This window comes from Peromyscus leucopus, chromosome 7 (genome assembly GCF_004664715.2).
Source record: "Peromyscus leucopus breed LL Stock chromosome 7, UCI_PerLeu_2.1, whole genome shotgun sequence".
In the NCBI taxonomy this organism is placed as follows: Eukaryota; Metazoa; Chordata; class Mammalia; order Rodentia; family Cricetidae; genus Peromyscus; species Peromyscus leucopus.
Window position 1 is genome coordinate 69,610,153 of NC_051069.1, and position 26,103 is coordinate 69,636,255.

The window sequence follows — 26,103 nt, forward strand, 5'->3', positions numbered from 1 at the left end:
AGAATCCACCCTAAGGTTCTGAATACCAGTCTGTATAACTCTATGAGGAGTGTGGAATCTTCCATGCTCCTCCTAGTGGGTCTTTGAAAGGGAAGGAGACCAATGTCCGTCTTCACTGCTTTTCCCCAGATGTCAAAAGATGGATGAGCCACAGAGTAAGAAGCATTTAGCCTAAAATGGGATGCCTCCCCGCATTGTGTAGAAGGTTTCACCTGCATAGCAGCTTCTCTGTAAAAACCTGTCCTGCTCCGCTTAGCACAGGACTGAAATGTGGATGAGAGGGCTGGGATTGGAAGGGGTGGATAACTCTCTTTCCTTATGTAAGCATTTCTCGTGCTGTGGTTGGCCACATGCTTTTACAGTTCTGTTTGCATTTGGGATGTTCCAGGGAGATGGGATTGGGCCAGTCTATCCTTGTTATTCATTATTCCCCCCTCTGTGACTTTGTCACCATCTGCCAATTTGACATCCTTATCCAGGTATATATCTTCATTTGTGGGAAGACTGGAGTAGGAGTTGGGTGAAAACTCCTCTTTTGTGAGACCAGTGGGAAGGAAATTAAAAGTCCTATATCCCTTCTCCATGGGAGAGAACCACTTTTCAAAATACTGTCTCCACTATGAGGAAATACTGTGATTTTGTTTTGGTAGTTTCTCATTAAATGTTGTTATCAGTGTCTACTGTTTTGTTGTCTTAGAAGTGTTAAAATAACCCACTTAAGTCACTTATCACATCCGTGGGATGACTAGTGACATATGGATTCATTTTACTATAAATCTATGAGTATAGTACTTAACATTATTAAACTCAAGATTTGCCCCAAATATATTTGACAACTGGACATTTGAAAGAGATGTGGAGATAGGAATTTTTCATCCAGTAGCACATTAAATGCTGAACTGTATTTCATTGGTGCCAATATAGATACATACAGGACAGTTTGAAGACATCATTCATCTGGTAGAAAATGGGCACATTATGTCATATTATACATCCTCACCATTTTCCTTCAAAACCCTCCTTTGGGTACCAACAAGAAGAGTAAGATTATCCCATGATGTGTGTATCTGAGCCTCAGTTTCTCTTTCTTTTGAAGATCAATTCAGAAATCATTGTCAACAAAATTACTACCTAAGCAAGAACTGCTTATACAAAACCAGAATGCCTAAAAACTAGAGAGAGCTGGGTGGAGTTGGGGGGGGGCAATGGGTAGAGGGAGAAACACACACACACACACACACACACACACACACACACACACACACACACACATACAGGAGTGGGGGTGGGGAAGGAGGAAGGAACTGTAGTGTAGATCATAAATATAGTCATCACAGTGCTTGATACTACATTCATACATGAGAAACCTGACCCTCACACAAGTGATCATCTTTAAAATTACAATATTTTTAAAATTTAGATTTTAAATTTTATGTGTATGAGTGTTTTGCCTGCCTTCATGTATGCAGACCACATGCCAGCCTGGTGCCTGCAGTAATCAATTAGAAGAGGGTGTTAGATCTCCTGGAACTGGAATTATGAATACTTGTGAACTGCCTTGTGGGTGTTAGGAACTGAACCTGAGTTCTCCGGAAGAGCAACAAGTATTCTTAACTACTGAGTCATCTCTCCAACCTGCCTCCTCACTCACAATTTAAAAAAGTAATTAAAAAATTGTGTGGGTGCATTTGTTTGTGGTTATATGCACCTGAGTACAAAGGCCAGAGGAGGGTACTTGGGTTCTCTAGAGCTGGAGTTGCAGGTGCATGTGAGCTACTCAGTGTGGGTGTTGGGATCTAAACTCAGGTCCTCTGAAAGAGCAGTATACAATTTTAACTATTTAGCTATCTTTCTAGCCCAAATGACAATCTTATAATGATTATTCTCATATATAAAAAGCCTGATCCCTGATGCTATACAACCCACAAAACAAGTTGCACTTGTTGGAAATAAGCTTTAAGTAATAATTTAAAGACAGAAACAGGCCAACCTGTGTGTGTGTGTGTGTGTGTGTGTGTGTGTGTGTGTGTGTGTTTTTCAACTTGAGTACCATCCAAAAATAGTCAAAATGTGTTCCACTGATTTCTTTGAGTTTTGACTAAAATAATGTACCCTCCTCAAGGTTTAACCAGTTATCAAATACATGCCTATTATAGCTGAAACATGTTGGTTCTCAGTGTTAACTACATGCCTAGATTCCAATGACCACTGCCTCCATTTTTCAGAAGTTAACAGAACAGATGCACTTTTCTTTAAGAAAGGAAGTTGCCTTCCAACATACTTTAAACTATAATGTGTATGTTTTCAGTTTTTAGTTTCCTTCCCAATCCTGGTGGTCAAATTCTTCAAGTCCTTTAGCAGATAGTTTATAATTTCTTTTCTTGACTACCTGGAAGACAAAGAGTTTTATTTTAAGAGCCATGCAAGGTCAAGTCAACAGTTAATTCTGGTTCAACTTCCATCGGTGGGTCAGAAGGTGGGCTTGCCATTTAGGAAATCTTTGAAAGGCTTCCCTTTATTATTAACTTTATAATCCACTGGGACTGCATCCCCCCTTTAAACCTAAATACATTTTCAGGATGATTGTCTTTTGGAGCAGAGATGGCAAACAGTCTGTGCATGAATTTCACAACATTTCTTCCCATTTACAGAAGACACCACTAATCTATTAGAGCATTCTTCCCAAGGAACACACATGTCCTTCAGCTACCACAATGCCTGTAACCTTGGAGAATCAGCATTCATGTTTGTTGATTGTTACTGTTCATCTATTTTTTTTCCTCTTATTCACTGGGAACCTTCATTTGACACATGGTCCTTAACTCTCTCTGGTATTTCAAGATTCAGTTGGTGTTTGCTTCATCCTGGATGAAACATGTTGTCTCTTGGTGTTGTGTCTATGCTCAGGAGGTTGGCAGTTGAAAACAGTTTTCCTTAGGGAAGCAAATCACCTCTCAAAGTAGCGTCAGTTTTTTTTTTTTTTTAATCAATATTAGATCCTATATGCTGTCATCATTTCATGGTCCTTATCTAAACTTGTTATGTTTCTTTAAATTTTCCTGGCTTCAAAAATTCAGATGGCACACCTCATTCTCAGTATGCAACTGAATAAAAATTATTATTCCTTCTAGTCTTATTGTTACAGTGCCCTTGATTGCATGTCAGCTGGAAACCACTTCAGGTGCAGGCCTGAGGAATGTGTATTATTGATTGTCTCTAGGGTGAGCACTGGTTACTTCCACCAATTGTTAATATCCAAGACTTCATATAATTTTTTCAAAATAGGTAATTTGGGAAAAAAATGTCCACTATCTTTCCTCTCAAAGTTCTTTTACAGAAGTAAAGCTCTGTAGATTTTATATAACCGGACTATAGATCACTTTTTAAAAATATAATAATCTTGGTAAAATAACTTAATTGTCTTATAAAAGAGACTTGAGCTTTGAAGACTTTCTGAAATTGCTCACATTTCACAAATAATGCTGCTATATGGCTTATTTCAAAAAAGAAAGAAAAAGAATGTAAGAATAATTTACATGAACTACTCAGTACCACAAATATTATTACTTGGAAATTTTCAGTTTTGTGAAAACACATTTGGGTACCAACATCTTTTCTCAAGAAAAGATTGGGAATATTATAAAACACTTAGTTTCTTCCTGTGATTTCATTATTTTGTCTATTTTAGTTGATGAGTGTTCTGTTACTCTCCTTGAATCAGGAAATACCCCCTCCCACCCATAGTAAGTTTTGAAAGTCTACCAAATAAAGAATAGGTGCTTGCTTGACATATCTCCACTAAAATTTTACAAAAACGGCACAGAATTGGTTTTATTTTATTTTTTTTCAAAATTCAAACTACTTCAAACCAATATATAATAAAGTACAATGTTACCTTATTTTGCTGGTGTAACTCTTTAACCCGAGGTGGGTGGGCTTGGTTTGTAAAGTGACCTGGGGGCCTGCAAGAGAAAGCGACAGTGTCATCCTCTGCCTCCACGGCGAGAGCAGCTACCGTCTCATGCTATTTTGGATTTGAAATTATGACAAGTGAGAATGGCTAGCAGAGCCTTCCAGGGGCAGCCCCTGCGGTTTTGCCTTTCAGATGACTTACTTTGGGGGGGCACTGGTCTCAGGGGGGTTGACGGAAACTCACGGGAAAGATAAGAGGATAAACTCACTATGCAAGGGGCAGTTACTGTTCAAGCCCAGCTCTGGATTGTGACTGCTCTAAGAACTCTACCACAGCATCTTCTTCACAGTGCTATTTAAGAAAGGGTTGATTGTAACTGCTGTCTATAATTCCAGACTGTATTATATGATACAATTTCTGTCCATAATAGATAGGTTTTCACTTTATATTTTTCATCATAAAATGGGCATAATAGCTGGAGGTCTTCTTTCTATATAGGTTCCTTTACAAGTAGATGTTTATTTCTCCTAATCTTTTAAAATATGTATGTGCATTGCTCTGTTTCTTGATTTTTAGTTTTTTTGATGGTTCATGGCTTTGTATAACAGATTTTAGTAACTGTCACCCTCTGCTCTCTGGTCCATGCTACTCCCCTTTTCTGATGAGACTCTACCATCTCTGAGCAATGATATGTCTCCTCACCCTTGATAACAATCAGGCCTTAATAGTTTCTCTTCAGGTGTGTGCCCACTGTATCTGGGTATAGAAAATAGGAAGACAGATCTGGCCTAAACTTGTTTTGGGTGCACATGGGTAAGGTGAAATTGTTTCCTCTGGTACATGTTTAGGGATAATTTTATGGCTTACCATCCTATGCCTATGCATAATTAGGTATGCATATGATTAAAATCAGATGCATTTAAGATGGGACATGCCTGGTAGAAACAGTAAATTATATAACCCAATCTATCAATCAAGGTAGAGAACTACCAAAACTATGCCTTTTAGTAGCCAGCTCTTCCTTATCTTAGACTCCATAAAAAGAGGTTCCAGGCTATAGCCGGTGAACCTTGAGTATGCTCATTCATGCAACCCACTGTCTTAATAGTGCATCCCTCTGTGATCCACATGGTTGCATTACCTTCTGTAAGTCCACGTGAGCCCTTATTCTCAACTGTTTCGGTAAGAGCCCAAGAACCTAGATGCACCTGGCCTAGTCCAGAAACACCAATAATGAAAACAATGATGTAAACATTCATGTGTACAAATCTTAGTGAATAGATGCCACTTTAAAGAAGAGTACCCGAGTCACAATGAAATGTTTAGAGATGCTGACAAGTTTTTCTTGATGTTTTTCTGATGTGCAGGTCCACCAGCAGTGATGGGTAGGAGCAGTGCTGCTCCACATTATCTGCCCTGGATATCATCAACCTTCTTGCCAAACTCATGAGCAGCACATAGGATCTTAACTGTGCTTGTTCATCCCTGCCCACAGTGAGACTGAGCATCCTTGGTACTCAGTGGCCTTTGGACTTTTTTTCTGTAAATAGTACCTCTGTATCCATTGTTCATTTTGTCATTAGGATGTTTGTCTTTTATTGACACTCTGAGTCTCATTATTATAGACAGTAGCTTGTCTATAGTATTTTTCTTTATTCGTATTTATCTGTTTTATTTTTGACCCCCCTCCTTGCCTGGCTGTCAGGGATGTATTAATGTCTTCTGGGATGGGTATCTAGTTAGCATGGCCTTTTTAGATTATAGAAATTTGTTTTGTTTTATGGAGAGAGAGTCTGGAAACTGGAAACTTGAACTTGCAGCAGTCTTCCTGACTCAACCTCTGAAGTGCTGGGCCACCATACCTGGTTCAAGTCATCAGACACTTATTTTCTTCATGCTTAGGTGGCCCTGCTTTTGTAAATAGGAAGCGGCTGTACTTGAGCTCTGAGTAGCTAGTTCATTCCTCCCTTGTTGAGCTGCCCTGGTTACTAATAGAAATGCCCTGGTATAGAAGGAGCTTTTTGGAAGTTGCCTTTGCTCTGCTTATCACCTCTTGCTGTTGCAAATATTATTTCATGTCAGTTTGCTATCCTGCAGAGAAACCACACATTGCTGTATTTTATCATCTTTCTTCTCTTACACTTTCTCATTTCCAAAGGAACTTTAGAAACAGAATGTCAAACCCATCCAAGACCATGTTAGTGCCTTAACTGTAATGAACATGGAGACAGCCATGGAGTAGCATCAACCTCACTTCTGTGGGTGGATACCCTGCACTGCATGTTCTTGGGGAAAAGCTTTGTGATGCCACTTCATGGTGGTCTCTTTCAGTCTTGTTATCCAATAAGGAAACTACATTTAGAGAAGGAATACATGCATGATTACTCAACCATTTCTGACTTGATTACTAAACTGCACTCTTAACCACATTCTGACCCCAGAACATCACTTCCTAGTCATGTTCAGGTAGTTATTTTAAAAGTGTTCATGCCTTAATGGAGCAGGTTGAGTATTATTAAAGAAAAGAAGAAATCTCTCTAGTTTCTTGCAGATGGAGTTCTGAGTGTTAGATGATCATGTGCCCTGGTGTGACATTTGGGAGTGTGGCCAACTTGAATGAGCAAGAGGGGAGTGAGGGAACCCGAACCACCCACCAGCCATCTCACACACTGACAGCAAGCATTTAGTTGTGTGCCTGGAGGCTGTGGTTGAGAAAGGCTGGCTGTGTTCCAGAAAATGGCCTACAGTTGGCCCATCCTGAAGCCCTTGAGTGCAGAGGTTGTTTGGCAGACCTTTTCTGGGTAGCACTGGACACCCCTGTGTTGTTTCCTGCTCTCTCCTAAACACACACTGATGTCTGATCACATCTCAGTTCCTTCTCATGCCCACTGAAGTGCTTCCCTCATCCATTCTGATTCAGGTAGAAATCACATTACAACACGGACTAAGACTGGACCACTGTAATCATTAAAAATGATACTATAGAAAATACTTCATGACAGGAGGCGATGTTCGGGCTGTGGAGATGATTCACTGGATAAAGTTCTGGTCCTGCAAGCATGAGGACCTGAGTTCAGATCCCCAGGACCCTCGTACAGCCTGACAGGCAGTGAGTGTCATTAATCCCGGTGATTCTCTGGTGAGATGGAAAGCAATATGGAACCCACGGAAGCTTGTGTCAAGCTAGCCTGGCATATGAAACAGTAAACAAGAGACCCTGTCTCAAGCAAGGTAGAAGGAGAGGAAAGACACCCAGGGTGGACCTCTGACTTCTACACACATTTGGTAACACACACACACACACACACACACACACACAGAGAGAGAGAGAGAGAGAGAGAGAGAGAGAGAGAGAGAGAGAGAGAGAGGACTATCAAACAAGTCAATCTGGTTCCATGCTTTGTTAAAAATTACTTAAATTAATTCAACATAAATATGGACACCAAGAGAGAAAAAGTGATGTAATGAGTTGCACAGCTTATTGCTTCTAACTTTCTATATTGTTTAGTTTTCTTATGATGAATAACGCTGTTGCACTTGTAAACAGAATGCCCCACATTACACACACACACACACACACACACACACACACACACACACACACACACACACACTGTGAGGACAGTAAGACAGCTCAGGTCTTTCTTGCTTCTCTGTGGGACCAGTGCAAATGCTAACAGAAGCTCTGTGCAGGGCTCCCAAGTGTGACCCTTGAATCACAGCCCCAACTCTTCTTGAGCCCCGCCCCCACCTCTGAGTCAGATGCAGGGCAGAGAAAGGTCAGAGAAATATGTTTTCTCAAGGCTTCTGGAGATTTCCTTCACCTACAAAAACGACTCTCTTTTTGTCACTAACAACACATACAACACTGCAATAGTATCATTTTGATTTCTTAAATATCACGTAAGGGCATTACAATGTATTTACACCTAAGAGTGAGGGCACATTAAAGAAGCTCTTGGCAAGCAGGATCCCCTGCTTTGTTTTATACATAAGTAATTTAACATAAAATATCCAAAATAAAACTTCTGACTGGTGGTCTAGAGGAGCACATGAATTTATCCACACGGTAGCTTTCTCAGAATATGAGCAATGGATTCTTCTTGGGTCTGCTATCTATATGCTTGACCTACCTGCACGGAGCTGCCTGTCCTCGGCCGACCTCACATGTCTTTCCAGGGGGACAGGGATTCACGTCCTGGTAGTCCAGGGTCCTGTGGCTCTCATGCCCCTGTCTGCAGCGACACTCTGCTTCCTGCGTCCACTCATTCTTTACGCACCGGGCAAATTTGCCACAGTCCAGGAATTTGCAGGGATCCGCCTGATCAGCTGCCAGAGACAGGGCACATTTTGATGAGTTCATGGATATCTACATAGTGTGACTAGCAGCAGTTAAAGGTGAGAGACCAAATGTATTTACCATTGCTCCATTTGGGAGTGGGTTGTACTGTAGTGGTAATTAGGCTGGAGGAAAATGAGAAATACACTTTGTATCTTTGATAAATGAATCTAGACCAGGGCGATAATATATTTAGCTTTGCTATAATTATGTGCAGACTTCGGAGCACAGCAAAGTCATCTGAAGGCCTCATTCAGATAGATTCCTCAGAGGGGGAATTATACATTGAGAACATCTCAGGATGCTTTGTTCTGGGAGCACACTGGCCCTGTCAGCCCGCCCTTGCCCCTATAGAGCTGACACTGAGCCCACACCAAAGCAGCTAGCTAATGGCCCGAGTCCCCAAGCACTGGCGGCAGAACTGCGGGCAGTCATCAGATAGCTGTTCCTTCTGCGTTGAAAGGGTTTTCTTTTTAATCCTATTACTGTGTCCATTATGTACACAAGCCCAGGGCCGACAGCCATTCGCAAAACCACTCTTTCCTGAAGTCCTGGAAAGTCATTTACACAGTTAATTCTATATAAGGAACCCAATCCGTAGTCCACTATGAGTTTGAATGTGAAGATGAATTTGGATCCAAATCATCCCCTCAGGAGTGGTTTGGACCTGAGGGTTTAAAATGACTCAGTGAGAAAGACACCTGCCATGAAGCCCGACGACCCGAGATCAAGTCCCTGGATCCACAGGATAGAAAAGGAGAACTGACTCTCACAGGTTTGCAGTTCCAACCTCTGCATGTGCCACAGCATACGCGCCTCCCCACACATACAATATATACACATAAAAGTGAAATGTTATGAAAAAAATTGTAACTAGCTTCTCTTGCATGTTTATGAATGGGACAGGTGTTCCCACCAGAGACAGTAGCACAGGCAGAGGCATAGAGGGGAGGAGAGAGCAGGGAAGCCGGCTAGCAAGGAACAGAGGCTTGTGAATGGGAAGAATCGGAGTTAAGATGGAGAAGGCTGTTGACATCACTTCTGAATGCCAGACTAAGGTATTTGGACTTTTTAAAAAAGCCATTTCCACATGGCCACCTCCATGGCCCCACATTTCCATGTTTCAGGCACACAGCATCCACAGAAGGTTTTGGCCCAAGGGAAGAGTATGATTATAAATGTGCTTTAGAATATGCAGAATTAGAACTTTTATGTATTTAAATGTTATGATGACTTCAGAAACCCTCTGGCCCAATATTTCCCCCAGTGGGAACATGTATGGAACTCTGACTCAGCAGGATTTGATATGCTTTATAATGAAAAGAGTCATGCTGGCTAAATAAGGTGTTAAAAAAATGCCATGTGACCATTGATGAGAATGTAAATTTGTGCGGTCATTATAGAAAACAGAATGTTGGCAGCCTCCAATTAAAAACAGAACCACCAATGATCCAGCAAAATCACTACTGGGTGTGTGCATGTGGTGGTTTGAATAAGAATGGTCTCCATAGGCTCTTGTATTTGAATGCTTAGTCACCAGTCAGTGGAACTGTTTGAAAGGATTAGAAGGATTAGGAGGTGTGGCCTTTTTGTAGTAGGTGTGGCCTTGTTGGAGGAAATGTGGGGATGGTTTTTGAAGTTTCAAAAAAGCCCACCCCAGGCCCGGTGTCTCTCTTTCTGCCTATGGATCACAATGTGAAGTTCTCAGCTCTAATTCCAGCACTGTGTTTGTCTACATGTTGCCATATTCCCTGCCATGATGAGAGTAGACTAACCCTCCAGAACTGTAAGCAACACCTCAATTAAATGCTTTCTTTTTCTAAGATCTGCCTTGTTCATGGTGTCTTTTCACTACTAAGACAGTACCCAAAGAAAAATAAAATCAGCACATTGAAGAGGCATCTGCAATCCCACATTTACTACAGCACTATTTACAGTGAGAACAGCCTAACTGTTCATCAACTGATCGGTAGAGCAGTTCACACACACACACACACACACACACACACACACACACACACACACGTAGCTTGAGTTTTTCTGCCTTGCCCACAGTCAGGACAAATCTTTGTCACCCGCCAGTCCCACAGCCGCTCAGACCCAATCAAGTAAACACAGAGACTTATATTGCTTACAAACTGTATGGCCGTGGCAGGCTTCTTGCTAACTGTTCTTATAGCTTAAATTAATCCATTTCCATAAATCTATACCTTGCCACGTGGCTGGTGGCTTACCGGCATCCTCACATGCTGCTGGTCATGGCGGCGGCTGCAGTGTCTCTCTGCGTCAGCCTTCCACTTCCCAGAATTCTCCTCTCTCCTTGTCCCACCTACTTCCTGCCTGGCCACTGGCCAACCAGTGTTTTATTTATTGACCAATCAGAGCAATTTGACATACAGACCGTCCCACAGCACACACACACACACACAGAATACTATTCAGATGTAAAAACAAGAAATTTGTCTGGAGAGATGATTCCATGCTTAAGAGCTTACTGTTCATTTCCCAACACCCACACTGGGTGGCTCATAACCACCTGTCATCATAGCTCCGACAGATCTGACACCCTCTTGTGCCTCTGTGGGTACCTGCTCTCTTCTCTCTACTCTCTCTCTCTCTCTCTCTCTCTCTCTCTGATAAAAGCAAAAACCTAAAAAACAAACAAAACCCAAGAAATCCTTTCATTTGTAACACATGACTGAGCCTGGAGGACATTGTGTTAAGTAAAATAAACCAGGCACAGAAAGAAAGATACTGCATAATCCCATTTACAATTGGGATTTATAAACATTGGTCTCAAGAGTAGAGCAATGGTTGCCAGATTCTGGGAAATTAGGTAGCGGGGAGGGGTGGAGATAGATTGGTTCACAGGTGCTAAGTTACAGTCAGATAAGAGGAGAAAATTCTGTGTCCTATGACACGGCCCTGTGACTATGACTAATAATAATGCATTTTGTCTCTCAAAATAGCTAGAAGAAAATATTTTGAATATTTTCATCATGAATAAATAATACATGTTTAAGATAATGGATATATTAATTGTCTTGATGAGAGCAAAATGTATACATATGCTGAAACACTACACTGTATCCAATAAATATGTACAATTATTCCATGTCAACCAAAAATAAAACAGGAATATAGTGTTATGTACCTGTACTTCTAGCCACTTGGGAGGTCTGCTTAAACTCAGAATTTTGAGGCCAGCCCGGACAACACAGTGAGACCCTCCTCTTAAAAAAAAAAGCAATAAAATAGAAGTTAGAACAAATATATTCTACAAAATAAATATAACAGGTGTCCCCCACCACCTGTTTCCTTTTATCCTCCAGCACCACCCCTATTTCTACCTCTAACTCTCATGAGGTCATTAATAGGCGGTGTCTACTGTGACTCTTCTGTAGCTAGCTGCTCCGACCAATTTGCAGAGCAAGAAGCTGTGCAGGTGGATGGGTGGGTTGAGGATTGGGATGCTATGTTCTCTCTGTTCCTGCAGGGCTCTCCTTTGTGGTGGGATTATCTGAGTGAGAGAGATGCATGTGACTCACCTGGGTGTCTGGATAAGAAAATGTCCTTAAAAAACAAAAACAAAAACAAAAACAAAACTTGATTTGGGTCTCCCGGCAAGGCAGACTGCTGAAATCTTTGTGTGAGGCTGTATTTCTCTGTAGCTTTTGGGTGCCACACATGATCTAGCTTTGCCATCTCACGGTTCTCAAGGCTCCCATGTTACGGGACTGTGTCACTGTTGAGGCAATAACTCGAATTCCCACTGACAACCCAGATGATTACACATCCACGGCCTGCTTTAGTAAATCACAAATGTCAGCAACTTCCCATGCATAGTTGTGTGCTTGAAAACAGAAGCTGGGGTGGGGTGGGGGGAGGGGGTTCTCTACTTCTTTCTCGGCAATAAATATTTAACTTGGAAAGCTGACCAAAAGAGCATGGGTGCTTCCCCTCTGAGGCCAATAGCAAAGGTGTGAAAACTGAAGAGTACATCTAGAAGAGAAATGTTTCTATTTTTACAGTAATTTCCTTTTGTTCTGCCAGACACATGTATCATCAAAGTTGTACAATGCATAGGTTGCATTGGGGCAACGACTTTAGCCAAATGTGGGATTCCTGAGTCAGACATGAAGGACAAAAGTAGCCATTTTGTAAATTAATTTGTATCCTCGTGTTATTTATTCAGAACCAGTCAACAGAGAGGAAGGAGACTTTAAATCGCCAGGCTTAGGTTTTGTTTGCAGTATATAGCTTCCTAGATACTAAGATAACATCCATTTATTCGACAAATATCAACATGGCCTTTCAAAACTTTCAGCACTAAGAATTGGTATGGGCAGTTTTATGTCAACTTGACACAAGCTAAAGTCGTCTGAGAGGAGGGTACTTCAAATAAGAAAATGCCTCCATAAGATCGGGTTGTAGGCATGCCTGAAGGGCATTTTCTTAATTAGTGATTGATGGGGGAGGGCCATTGTGGGTGGGGCCATTTCTGGGCTGGTGGTCCTGGGTTCTATAGGAAAGTGGACTGAGCAAGTCATGATGAGCAAGTCAGTAAGCAGCACCCCTCTATAGCCTCTGCATCAGCTCCCGACTCCAGGATCCTGCCCTGTTTGAGTTCCTGCCCTGACTTCCTTCAATGATGAACAATGACATGGAAGTGTAAGCCAAAAATATCTTTCCTCCCCAACTTGCTTTGGTCATGGTGTTTCATGGCAGCAACAGGAACCCTAACTAGGATAGTATGCATTTTTATTTTATCCATATAAAACGTTTACATCTATGTAAACTTTTGAAAATAGAAATATGTTAGAGATTTTTCTACACTAACTTGGTCACTTAGCAACTGAAGAAACTGAGACTCAGTGAAGTTGGATGTTGCTAAGAACATGCCTCTTTATGCTTAGGTCTCTAACAGGTCCTCAATTCTGTCAACTTGTGGACTGTGTGACATGATCCAGGAAAGGACACAACCCCAAGGCAGAGCTAGTGGGATGTTTGCTAATATGGCAGATGTTGGCAATCACAGTTAATTAGTCTTACAACAGAAGAGGTTATACTTACAAGCCTAGTTTAAGAAGCACCTCTCACAGCCTCCTTCCACTGCATTGGCTTTAAAGTATTATCCCAATGATAATTACCTATACACGGTGTAGCCACAACCTAAAGTTCATTGTCTCAAGGTTGTCCCATGGCTTGAAAAGAGGACAAAGGAGACCTGAGATCAATAGCAGACTACAAAAAGAGATGCTATTTTATGGGGAAATATTTTTCCCTATAATTAAGTCATAATTAAATAATATGTGGATTTGAGGGAACAGAGTTTTCACAAATTGATTTATAGACTGATTGCTCCGTAATTGTTTTAGCTTCTTAGAATTGCTTCAATCTCTTCTAAACATTTTTTTTTTCTTTTTGAGGACGATCCCACACTGTAGATCAGGCTGCACTAGGACTCACTCTGTAGCCTAGGTTGTCCTCAAACTTGTGGTAGTCCTCCTGCCTCAGCCTCTGAGTGACCACTATTCCTGGTTACACAGATTATTTTTCTTTTGGCTCTAGAAAGGAGCTTTTCAAGAATGCCCATTATGGTCAACTTATGCTTAGCATGGTTTGGGCAATGCTCTGGGGCTTAGCATAATTCCTTGATGGCAAAATGACTTAATATTCTATTTTTACCTCATATGGATGATTATTCTGTGCACATATTATAATTTCTCAACAGGAGCAGCCCAGGATACCTGGCATTAGTGAGGTGAGAGTGTGCGGTGAATGGGGATGTTCAGATCCATCAAGGAACCAGGAGGATTTGGCCCAGTGTTTAACATCCCATGTGGATTCTCACTATAGACAGAGAACACTCATGCCATTGTTTAAGAACATATTCTTGAAATGTCCCCAGGGATCATAACCCAGAGTCTCTAGCTACCTCAGGAGCATAAGCTTACACTGTTAAGAGCCATTATGGGATTGGCATTATGCCAAGCACTTTTGATACACATCTTTATTAATACCTTCTCTCTCTCTCTCTCTCTCTCTCTCTCTCTCTCTCTCTCTCTCTCTCTCTCTCTCTCTCTCTCTCATACTTTCCTCTCTTAGTTCCCCCCTTTTCTCTGTGTAGCCCAGTGTTTCATGGAACTGGCAATCCCCCTGCCTGAGCCTACTGAGTGTCAGGCTTACAGGTGTGAACCATCATGCCTGGCTCTGATACTACTCTCACACTTCAGTCAGCAAGTATGAGCCAAGATCATCCGTCTCTATAACGTTTGGTTCTCCACATCATCCCAGTGGCTCAAATACAAGGTTTCTGTGATACATGCTTCAAGGCCCCATGGAGTTGAGAGAGTGTGAGTGAGCGTGGACAGGAGCTCCCTCTATATCAGCATCTCCCCTCACTGACTGATACAGGCTTTCGTGAATACTTCTGTTGAATAAATGCTCTCCCAACTAAACAGAAGCTTATAGTGCTGCCATGCTCTGTCAGGAGGCAGAACATTGCTTGGAGGAAGCATGAAAGCTCCATTTTCTTTTTATCTGTCCAACACGACAGCAGTGAACACAACTTGAAATGGGTGCACCGCTGTGCAGGGCTTGGAAATGTCCGGATCTTCTAGCTTTTTGGTGTAGGCATATTTTCTGTATCACTTTCCTGGATTTGCTTACATAATGTATTTTGTATGCATTTCAAAGATCCTGAAAAGCTTCCCTGAGCTGCTTGCTGAGGAAGGTGCATCCTACCTCTTTATCATGCAGGCAAAAACACCTGAACGTCCCCTACTGCCTGGAACACTTTGAAGCACTTTACAGATCGTGTTTAAAAGATTAAGGTTCTTGGGGTTGGAGAACAGTTACTGGTCAGCTGTTAAGAGCACTTGCTGTTCTCCCAGAGATCCTGGGTTCAGTTCCCAGCACCCTGTGGCTCACAAGCATCTGCTACTCCAGTTTCAGGGGGTTCACTGCCTTTTTCTGACTTCCGCGGGCACCAGGTATGCCACCTGGTGCACATACATATAATGTAAGCAAAACATTCCTATATATAAGATAAAGAAACCTAAAAAAGGCTTTTAAATTTTAAAAAGCATGGGAAATTTGTATCCTCATGAAGATCACAAGTCCTTGATGGTTTAAGACTCTCTTTTTCAAATCTCTTTCTGGTCTCAAGTGAATTCATTCATGTTATTCAGATTTTAAAGTAGAGTTTTTTTTGCTTCCCCTGGGGCGTGAGGATCTTTCAGCACCCAGGCCTCCAAAGGTCTTCCGCTGCATCCCACCATCCCCAGGACCCTCTCGATGCCTTCTTTACTACTGACTCTCTTTCACTTCCCAGCACTTACAAAACCAGCTCCTTGCACTGTTGTCAGGGGGCTCACTCACTGGGAAGAAAGCAAAGCATCATCTTTTGTTCAAACCCAATGAAGGGTGAGATTTCAGCTGGATAAAGTCAGCCTTCACTAGAACCCCATTATTCTCCTCTCTGGGGAAATGGACAAAACAGGAGGGCGTTTTAATGGGGGATGGGGGAGAGAGGTCAATACAGAAGGAAAGGGAAGGAGGAGGAAAAACAACAGTAAGGATGTCCTTCGTATAAGTCCGTATATATGCATACACAGTTTAAGTAAAGTTCCCTTTCTTGAACTTACAGTATTTCCAAGAGCCATCGACAATCTGATAAAACCCCCAATACCAAGCATGAGGAACCCTTTTTCTAGTGGTTGGTCAGGAGAGTTCAAGAGACTCCTTGAACAATATGGGCTATTGCTGTTGCTCTTAGCTGCCTCCCAGAACTTGAAGGCAATCTCTATTGCTGAAGACATCATAATCTCCTCCTCCTCCTCCTCCTCCCCCCTCCTCCTCCCCCCTCCTCCTTCTTCTTTTTAGACAGGGTTTCTTTGTGTAGTTTTGGTGCCTGTCCTAGATCTCCCTCTGTAGACCAGGCTGGCCTCACACTCACAGAAATCTTCCTGGCTCTGCCTCCTAAGTGCTGGGATTAAATATTCTTTGGACATGAAATTTGGGGGATCCAAATTGGATCTGATCTGAAAACCTCCTCTCGGGGACTAGCTGTCATAGCTCTAGAAGAGTCTGCATAACCTTCCCTAGGAAAGAACCAACCAATAGTTCTGCCCAGCTGTGACACCACATAACCAGCGTGGCAGGGTACCCATAAGGGTGCAAAAATGACATTCATATCTTGGTGGCAACCAATAGCTCTCTGATTGGATGTAAAGCCTGCTTACAGAAGGGAAATCATGCTTTGTACTAGAAACCTAGCCAACTACACATGGCTAGTGAGGCCATGGATCTTAGAGGAGATCCTATTACTACCACTTTACTAAATCAGTAAATGCTTCTTTAAATACTTCTTAAATGCATTCAAGATGTCTGTCTTTAGATACACAGGTAGGTGTATAAAGATTCACTTCTTTTAGCTCTCACCCCTCATCAAAAAAACGCTCCCCTTTGCAACAGACGGAGACCATTACAATAATCCACGACTGATCAAGAGAACAACTGATTGTAGTGTGTCCTGCCCTAATGGATTCATCTACAACATCATTCCTGCAACCAAGGTTCAGGGACCACCTTAGAAGACATGGTGGAAAGACTGTAAGAGATGGAGGATCAGGAAGTCTGCTGTGTGTCTCCTAGAAATGACAGGGAAGCTATCCCCATGATGATTCAACAATATGTCTGCTAAGAAGACTTGAGAGGGACAGCAGCAGCAGACACGCTAACGTGGAAGGAGGAAATCTCGTGGGGTCTCCCCCAGAGACAAAGAACACGAGCAACCATGGAATGCTGTGAGTGGGCGAAAAAGTCTTTCTCCAGGATGAGCCCCTGATTGGTTATCCAGTACTAAGTGGCCAGACCTGATGTCACGTGCAGACAAGCAACACTAAACAAACGGAACAAGCTGTGTTTATATATTTAGGTGTACACACACACACACACACACACACACACACACACACACACACACTGACAAAGAAAAAGACCATTATTTTGAGAGGGAACAAGGGGGTACATGGGAGGAGTTGGAGAGGTAGAGGGAGGAGAGGAATAGGGAAATGATGCAATTACATTTTGCTTAAAAAAATTAAAACCACCACCACCACCACCACCACCACCACCACCAACAACAACAACAACAACAACAACAAGAAAACTATATAGGAAGGAAGGAAGAAAAAGAACGATCTATCTATCTTTATCTATATCTATATTTATCTCTCTCTCTCTCTCCTCTCTCTCTCTCTCTCTCTCTCTATATATATATATATATATATAGAGAGAGAGAGAGAGAGAGAGAGGAGAGAGAGAAAGAAAGGAAGGAGGGAAGGATGGAAGAAAGGAATAGAGTGAAAGAAAGAAATAAAGAAAGAAAGTGAAAGAAAGAAAGAAAAAGAAAGAAAGAAAAGAAAGGTCAAGCTTCACTTGGGTTGGCCTGTGCCATCCTCCCCGAAACCTCAAAGCGATGAAATACAGTGCTCACTAGATGGCGCTCAACAGCAAAAGAAGCCGAGAAGTAGTGGCTCTGAAGCGCCCAAACTGATTTTTCTTTTTTTAAAAACCAGTTAGGCGCGGTAGGGAGTGGTGGAGGGGCACCTGATCGCCAGGCGCGCCTGTTCCCAGGATGTTGATGGGGCTATCCGGGATTTCCGGATTTCCGCGGAGACCTGGCTCGGGAATGCGGCGCGCACTCCCAGGGCCATCTGTTCCTTTCCAGGGTCCCTTGCAGCGTGACCTCCCCAACCCGGGGGTAGGAGAGCGAGTTGAGACCCGGAACTTGGAGCCACCTTCAACTTTGGGGATCCACGAAGATAATAATTGTCTTTAAAATCAGAAGACTAAAACCAATAGAACCGGGCCGGATGATAGTCTATTCCAGATCCATGCGTTTTTACATGTAATTCTAATAGTCCTTATTAATTAGTGTTAATATTCATGAAGCCTAAAGGAAATCCTAATGAGTCCTCGGTATTCTGTCCCCTTGTCAAAGCTTGGGGCTCAGTGGTTAGTAATGCAGATAAGTTTCTTGAGGAAGGACTGAGATAAGGCAGTGTTCCCACCTCACATCTGCCCATCTTGAGGACACTGCAGGGGGGCAGTCTATACCTTCAGAGGGCATGGCTGCTCAGCCTTTCTGGATTGCAGTGGGAGACCCTTGAATCAGGGGAGGGTGGGAGGGCCTATTTTCAGGCCTGACCGACCTTCTGTGACTTTCTCCCTTTAGGGGATGAGGAAAGGAATGTCTGAAAGAAGCTCCATGAGATGGTTGGTGTGGAATGGAGGGCACAGATTGAAACTGACGTGGGCTCAGGTATATCTGGCAGAGCAGACAGTGTTGGAGGTCCAACAGGAAAGAGTTAAGTGGAAAATTATCTCAGGAGCAAGGGACCCACAGTGTGACCCCAGGAAACAGGGTCCAGGGCACAGGAGGCAAGTTCCTTCATAGTAGGACTCACTCGGTGGTGACATTGGGAAGTTTGGGAATTTGGTTCCTGAGAGTAAACATTTTTTTTTTTTCATTCTAAAATTATGGCACAGTACTATATGAAATTGCATTTGGAGAAATGGGAACTTTAGTAGAATTCTCTTAGGATTAGACTTCAGTGTGTAGTCAGAAGACGGTTTTTCAAGAGTCTGTTCTGTAGAGTAGGGTACAGTCAAGGGTGCACATGGACCTGACTTTAAATTCTAGCGACTACAGCAATTGGTCATTTTGTGGCAGGTTCTTATTATTTCCCCCCCACACAGTTTCTCCAACAATAATAAAGGGGTTTGGGGACTATGCCTATTCTGTGTATTTATTAAGATCAAAAAATAGTGCCAATTAGTACTTGTGATTATTACTGGTTTTATTGTCTTTATTGTGTTGAGTGACATCTACCGCCTTCTCACTGGTGACTACTAAATGGGAATCTGGCAAGTAATGTATTTTACTGTGAGAGTGATTTTTGTTGATCCACATTTTAGCTGAAAGCATCTTGGATGGCAGCCTGTAATTAATTCCGACATTTGCCATTTGCCAGCCTCGAGGTCTGCCTGTGTGTGAGGAGGCTTCTTAGGAATTCAAAGGGAGGAGTTATATGTGGTTTTGCATTCTTGAGCTCTTCAACGGGCACAGCCAACTGGTATAGAAGCTCTACATGTTTCTGAGAATTTTTTATAGCCGCCGAAATGAAAGACGACTCCGTTGCTGGAGAGGCTGGCAGAATACAGAGCAAACTGTGACTTAGCCTGTTTTTCAGTTTCTAAATCACAGATACTTGTATATCACAGATCCATTTATTTGAGGAGTCCTCAGAAGGGAACTAGCAAACCAAACACAGTCACAGGAGCATTAGCCGTGAATTTGGTCGAATGGAGGGCTTCTCTCTCAGAGGACATGGGCGTTAAGATGCTGATGTGAAGATGGAGGACTATGCCCATGAAAAGCATGTGACAATCTTCAGGTTGTTATTGTCTCACGTAATTAGGCTGCTCTCCAACTCACTGTGGGAAGGTGGGAGGGTCACTTTGGATGGAAAGAGTAGAACCATGTGGATGATGTCGAGACTCCCCTCTCCCCCAAACCTCACCGAAGTTTGGCCTCTGCCCTGGCTAAACCATGAGCCTGCCTTTGGCAAGTGTTTGGATGCCCACTGACTTGTTCCCTTACATGACCTCAGCTGCTGATACAGCCATTCCCACCAACAGCATCGCCTCGCTTCCTCCCCTCTCCAACTCTCCTTTGCTGCATTAGAGGCTGGGGCGGCACCTCCTGCTCTTTGCTGACAACCTCACTGCGCCATTTGGGTTTCTCACTGTTTGGGTTTCATTAGCTGTTTCTAGTTTTCTTTTCCTCTCATGATACCCATTGCTCTGGTTCAGCTTTACCTGCTTGCTGGCCCTGCTTCCCATGTGTACACTGCCAGGTTAAGCCTCTCTCCTGATCTCGAGAGGAATGCTTCATAGGGAGCATTGGGTTCACCTAATTTCCATTTCCTTAGCACTGGACAACACTCCCCCTCCATTTTTTTTTTTTAAACTTTGCTTCCTTAATCCCAAGGGATCTTATTAATTTTGTACTTCTTTTTGTATTTAAATAAAAAATTATGTATGTACCATTCTTCATAACTGTGTATTTTTGTTAAATATTTTCCAAAAATGCAGCATTTTGTGAATGATAAACTGCTTTTTAGCATACTCAAAGGACTGTTTAGGACTTACTTCACAGACATTTTGAATGTTCCAAAATGTGTTAAAGTTTAACTCTAAAAGACTTTGTGTATTGGGAGAGTCTGGGCAAGAAAAAAAGGAGGATGCTAATATGGATTCGAGCAGATCTGGCAGGGCTCTGAGGTGACCTGGTTTCTCTCACTTTCTGTTCCTTCTAGCCAGAGTCCCCTTTTCTCCCTCCGCTGTACCACAGCTGCCACCACATTGGAATAGCAGCAGTTTGCCGAGTCTACCAGACACGACTGCATTTTCCTCCTCTCCTATAGTTCCTCTCTCCATCCCTCCTCTGTGTGGCTTGCTCACATATCAGGACCCAGCCTTTTTTACCCCAAGACTACTAATTCCACCCTGTTCCTCTTAACCTCTGCAGACTCAGTGTTCTCTCTGTCTCTGTCTGTCTGGTTCTGTCTCTCTGTCTCTCTTTCTCTCTGTCCTTCATATCCCCGATGCTAACATCCAGATTATGGTTCTTAGCAGGTTCTAGTAAACCTTTTTGTATTTGTTTTGGTTTCTCTTGCTAGGGAGTGAGCTCTTTGATGGAAGAGACAGGGTTGATTCATCTTTGGGTCTTGGTCTCCATAATAATGCCCGGCTCCTGGCAGATGCTCCACAGTTGTGTCTGTGGATGGACAGGAACCCATGCCGTGGTTACATTAGCACTTACTTTTCTGTAATAGGCAAGAAAAGGGCCAGAGGGAGTAAGAGGTTGCGTAACTGCTGATGGCTTTGGAAAAATTATCCAATATTTGGGAATGGAGAGAAGAACCGACCGCGTGACCTTCAGGGCCGTGGTAGAACACCGCGGAGCTGCCAGGGCCCACCCCATTAGCTGTCTGTGTCCGACAGCTTGCAGACTACGGATGTTTATTTCCTTAAACGTTTTTAAATGGTTAGATTCTAAATAGTTATATAAGTGCTTACATAATATTTTCAATTTTTCCTCTTGGCTTGCAAAGCTTAAAATGTTTACTCTCTGGCTCCCGCAGAAAAACTTTGCTGATGTGTGGAAGACAGTCACTTTGTTTGACTCACCCTTTGCTATTGATTGTGGCCCAGGCATTTTACGACTGTAAAGTTAGATGTTAACACACAGAAAACCATAAAGCTACAGCGCTTGCACTTTCTGGTTCATAGTTACAGCCTTATTTTCACATTCTCTTTTGTTCTCTGGCTATAGAAAATCTGTTTCTATCCCTTCTTCCCACAAGCCTTGCAGCCTAATGATTCTCGGAGAAGTTAAATGAAACTTTAGCGCATGCTCTCTGTCTGTTTGTTATGGCAACTGTAGCGTTCATCTTTTGTGGGAGATTCTTGGTGCAGGTGGGAGAGGCAGGGTGGGCAGGTCAGGTGGTTTTGGAAGCCAGGAGAAACCTTGGAAACCAGGGTGGGAAAGCCTGGTTGTGTACAGCGCTGACTTTATATACGACTTTTCTCAACAAGATAGTGAGGCAAAGGAAAAGGGTAGAAATGCAGAAACTCGGTGTTGCTGCAGAGTGTCTAGCTGCCTTGCCTGGGAACAGGTTACACTCACAGGATGCCTTTTCCACTTTCCGAAGATAAGCTCTCAGAGTTCTCTCCCATAGACAAAGCTAAGTATTTATTCTCAATACACAGCACTGCTGGTGGCTGCCTTCTCTCTCTCCGAGTTTCTCCCATTTAATTCTCTGTGAGAGAGACTTTCCCCAGACAGACTGTACCGGCCTCACTGAGTCCCAGCATGTGCTCAAAGGATCAAGACTACAAGCAGAGGGGTCTCCTGTATTTGCCAAAAGCGACCTGGAGTTATTCGGGCCTTGGCTAGTCAGTGCCCACAAGCCTCTCTCCCTTTGCGCGCCTGGACCCACACTCCTGGGTGCCAGCCCTGGCCTTGTCTGTCTGAACAGACCACACCAGCAGTTCAGCCAGGTGAGTGGCAGTTTAAGGCTCATTTACACCTGTCTTCATTCGGCAGCACTGCCTGCCAGGTAGCAGCCGTTGGGGGGAAGAGGAGAACACTGTAATTTGCTCGCCTGTCAGTCACCAGGACAGCTTCTACTCAGATACATCAGCGAGAGGGGGAAACCTGGCTTAGCTAGTCATTCTGAAAAAGCAGGGGCAAAAGAGCTGTCATACTGCTGGATAGAAAAGAGAACGACTGAAAACTCCCCTGCACGCTTTCTTTACTGCTTCAAAATGTAGACATTTACTTTTTTTTTTAATGGAAATGGGAGAGGGGGGATATAGCATTGCCTCTGGCTTCTGTCTCCAGCACTACAAGTAATAATAAAAATATTTGCTTATTTCCCCAAACTAAAATTGTACAGGAGTCCTAGTGATATGATAGGACATGTTACTACAACAGTACTGGACTGTTTTTTTTTTTTTTTTTAAAGAACAATGCTTTAGATTTCATGTTTTATAAGACACGCAAATTCATGGAATTAAGAAATTAATGCTTTTTTTCAAGCAATAGTGTTGAGTTTTGGGTTTTTTGGAGAGCTGTCTCTATGTTCTATATTGAAACAAGGCTGCAAAGAAGGGCGGAAGGGGAGGGTCACATGTGAGTCAGGGTGGCCTTTGTGTGTCTGTCCAAGTGTGTCCCTGGTTGCCACTTGCTTTGGGCTCTTTCTCAATAGCCACGTGTTGCCAAGTATTCTAGTACTATGTAATATACTAGAATTACACTAGTAATATGTAGTATTATTTTAAGATGTGTTACATTTGTTTATGCTATAGAACATTTGTTTAATGATGCAAAGAGGTGTTGCATTCTTTTATGTTGCATTTGTTTAATTCTGTGAAGCTGTGTTACTTTGTCTGTCTAAAATACATGATTGGTCTAACGAACAGCTGAATGGCCAATAGCAAGGCAGGAGACGGATAGATGGGGCTGGCAGGCGGAGAGAATAAATAGAAGGGGAAGAACATTAGAAAAGATGAAGGAGCAAGAGAACAAGAAGAGGAGGATGCTAGGGGCCAGCCACCCAGCCAGCCAGCCAGCCACGGAATAAGAATGAAAGTAAGATATACAGAAGTAAGAAGAGGAAAAAACCCAGAGGCAAAAGGTAGATGGGATAATTTAAGAAAAGCTGGCTAGCAACAAGTCAAGCCAAGGTCAGGCATTTGTAAGTAAGAATAAGCCTCAGTGTGATTTATTTGGGAGCTGGGTGGCAGGCCCACAAAGAGTAAAGAGTGAAAGACAACCAACAACAGCCACCACCTCCAGTGACAGTCTGTACTCCTGTGTCATCGGCAGAGTGGGCCTCCCCAGCCCTGGTCCTTTGCAGCTGCTGCCAGCTGCTCAGACATGGCTGTCAGCACACTCACTGGCCAGTTTATCAACATAGAAGGGTCAGAGGTCTTTGTAGTAGTCCACTCCTACACTCCCTCCTGCTCAGGTGGCTGGGTCTCAGCAAGCTGAGATTTAAAAGGAATCATAGCACTCTCTTCATCTGGCACCAAACCAAGCCCACAGGAACTTGCTTAAAGTCTGCTACATAAGAAAATAGCCATTAAAAGGTATGTTTGAACTAAAAAGGCATATTTTTGATGTCAGCATAGTGTAAAGATGTCCTTTCGCCACAGTTCCTTTGAGCAGGGACTGTCACACATGGACAGGTCATGTGGAGGTGGATGGATGCTCACTAGTTCAGAGATGGTGTTCAAGGTCTGGTGTGCCACTCGAATGCACGCTTGCTGGTTCCCTGCATGAATCTGCCCTTCGCCTGTGGTGAGATTGCTCAGGATCCACAGCTGTGAGCCAGGAAGCCCACTGGCTCAGGCAGGCCTGCTCCCCCGTGACTGCTCCTGTCTTTTTCCATCTGCATTATTCTCGGTGAGAAGGAAAACAAAAAAGTGTAGTTTGGCGCTGTGGCTTCTGCCTGTACAAAGCACAATGAAACTAGAATCTCTTGTAGTCGAGGAATGTGTAGACATTTTGGTCTGTGTAGAAGGAAACATACTCATTTTAAAAACTTCTATGAAGCTGTCTTTCCGATCATCCTGTTTTCAGCTCTTTTGTCTGGAGCCTTGCTAATGCTTTCACAGGCTCCCCATAGCCATTTCCTGGCAGATTTCAAACATTAATTAATTTGTGTCCTTCATTCATGATTTCATTATTTTTCTGTGCGTTAAAAGCAGGTTCCCTATCTCCAAGTATGTAATAAAGAATAGAGTATGGAGAAATATTTCACCTTAAAGCTCAGTGTAACTGTCCAGTAACTTCTGCAAAATATCTCCCCATGGATACCGAGTAGTCATTCATTCATTCATTCATTCAGCAGTTTTCATCTGTATTCATTGCTGGACACAGTATGTCTGCCTCTCTGGAAGTTCCTGAGCTGCTCCTACTTAGGGCTGTGGAAAGCAGATAGACCATTGAGTTCATCCTCTCTGTCCTTCCTCCCTTGTATCTCTCAAGTTGGGTATGCACCCCACAAGCACACTGAGAAGCTTGTAGGCATTTTTTGTATTAGGCAGCTCAGCCTAAATTTGGCTCCAGCAGGAACCACAGCTGATGTTGGTAGCATCTCACTTCTACCAGCTGCCCAGAGGGAAGGCTACACTACACAACGGTTCACAGGGTATCAACGAAAATACACTCAGCTCCAACTACTTCACTAACACCTTGCCAGGCCAGTTTTTAACCACTCTTTGTGGTACCCTGTTCAGGTCATAAATTAATAGTCAAGTTAATTATGACAATGTTGTAATACTAACTATTAACATTTATTAGGCAACTATAATGTGTCAAACACTATGTTGGGGACTAAAAATACCCTTTTTATTAATCCTTCTGCTCTTAGAATGTCCCCTATTGTGGTACAGGACTGTCCTCCAAAGCAAACTACCATCATCTTTATGAGTTTGGCTGTGCCTGTTTGATAAAGAGACCACAGCTGGGCTTGTTGACTGTTGGTGGTCCCTCATAGAAGGAGGGATGGGAAGGGTCGTGGGAGGACTGTCACCTCATAATTCAGCCATTCCTACCAACCAGTTGCATGTGGTTCTTCCCTAATTGCATGTAACCTCAGGGAGAGACTAGAGTGGATAGGTTGGAGAGGACTTGGGAGAAGGCTCCATTTGCATGGCCATAAGGGAGTTATCATTCATACTGGGCACAGACCTTGCAGTGTGGCTGCCTTGATGACACTCATGCTCCCAGCCATACCCTTCACCCACTGCTCTGAAAGAAAGCCTGATAAACCTAATGGTTCTCCAGAGTTACTGTTGATGGATGTGTACCTCAGTTTGTCCTTGGGACCTTAGGTGAAGAGATAGACGTTGTCTCCCACCGGGAAGGAATTTTAGCAACCTTTCACGGTGGAAATGGGGTGCTGCTATTAACACACAGGGTTCACATTCAAGACTGGGCCCCCAAGGCCATGGCTATGTGGCACTTCTCTCAAGCATGAGCAGTGGCCCCCAGCTCAGGCATGGCATGGCACTACAAGCCCCCAGCATCTTTCTAAGACATCTACCAAGTGGCTCCTAATGCTGAAACTCCTGTCCTCAGAGGCATACATCCAGACTCTCCCCAGCTTTGGCCTGGCCCTTCCACCGACATTTTTTTTTTTTTTTTTGTCTTGAGTGGGGCTCCTAAGGACTGACAACTGACTGAGGACGGAGGAGGGCAGGGGCC

General features: G+C 43.1%; 1 protein-coding gene across 1 annotated transcript in view; it reads right to left on the reverse strand.

Annotated features, from left to right (window-relative positions):
* Nucleotides 1–2,027: 2,027 nt before the first annotated feature.
* Impg1 (interphotoreceptor matrix proteoglycan 1) overlaps nt 2,028–26,103 on the reverse strand; it is a 103,201-nt gene continuing 79,125 nt past the window's right edge. The window contains exons 14-16 of the mRNA XM_028879836.2: nt 8,047–8,242; nt 3,896–3,962; nt 2,028–2,389 (exon numbers count right to left, since the gene is read on the reverse strand). Coding sequence (XP_028735669.2) covers nt 2,312–2,389; nt 3,896–3,962; nt 8,047–8,242 — 341 coding nt within the window. The 3' untranslated portion in view covers nt 2,028–2,311. The remainder of the gene's footprint in view (nt 2,390–3,895; nt 3,963–8,046; nt 8,243–26,103) is intronic.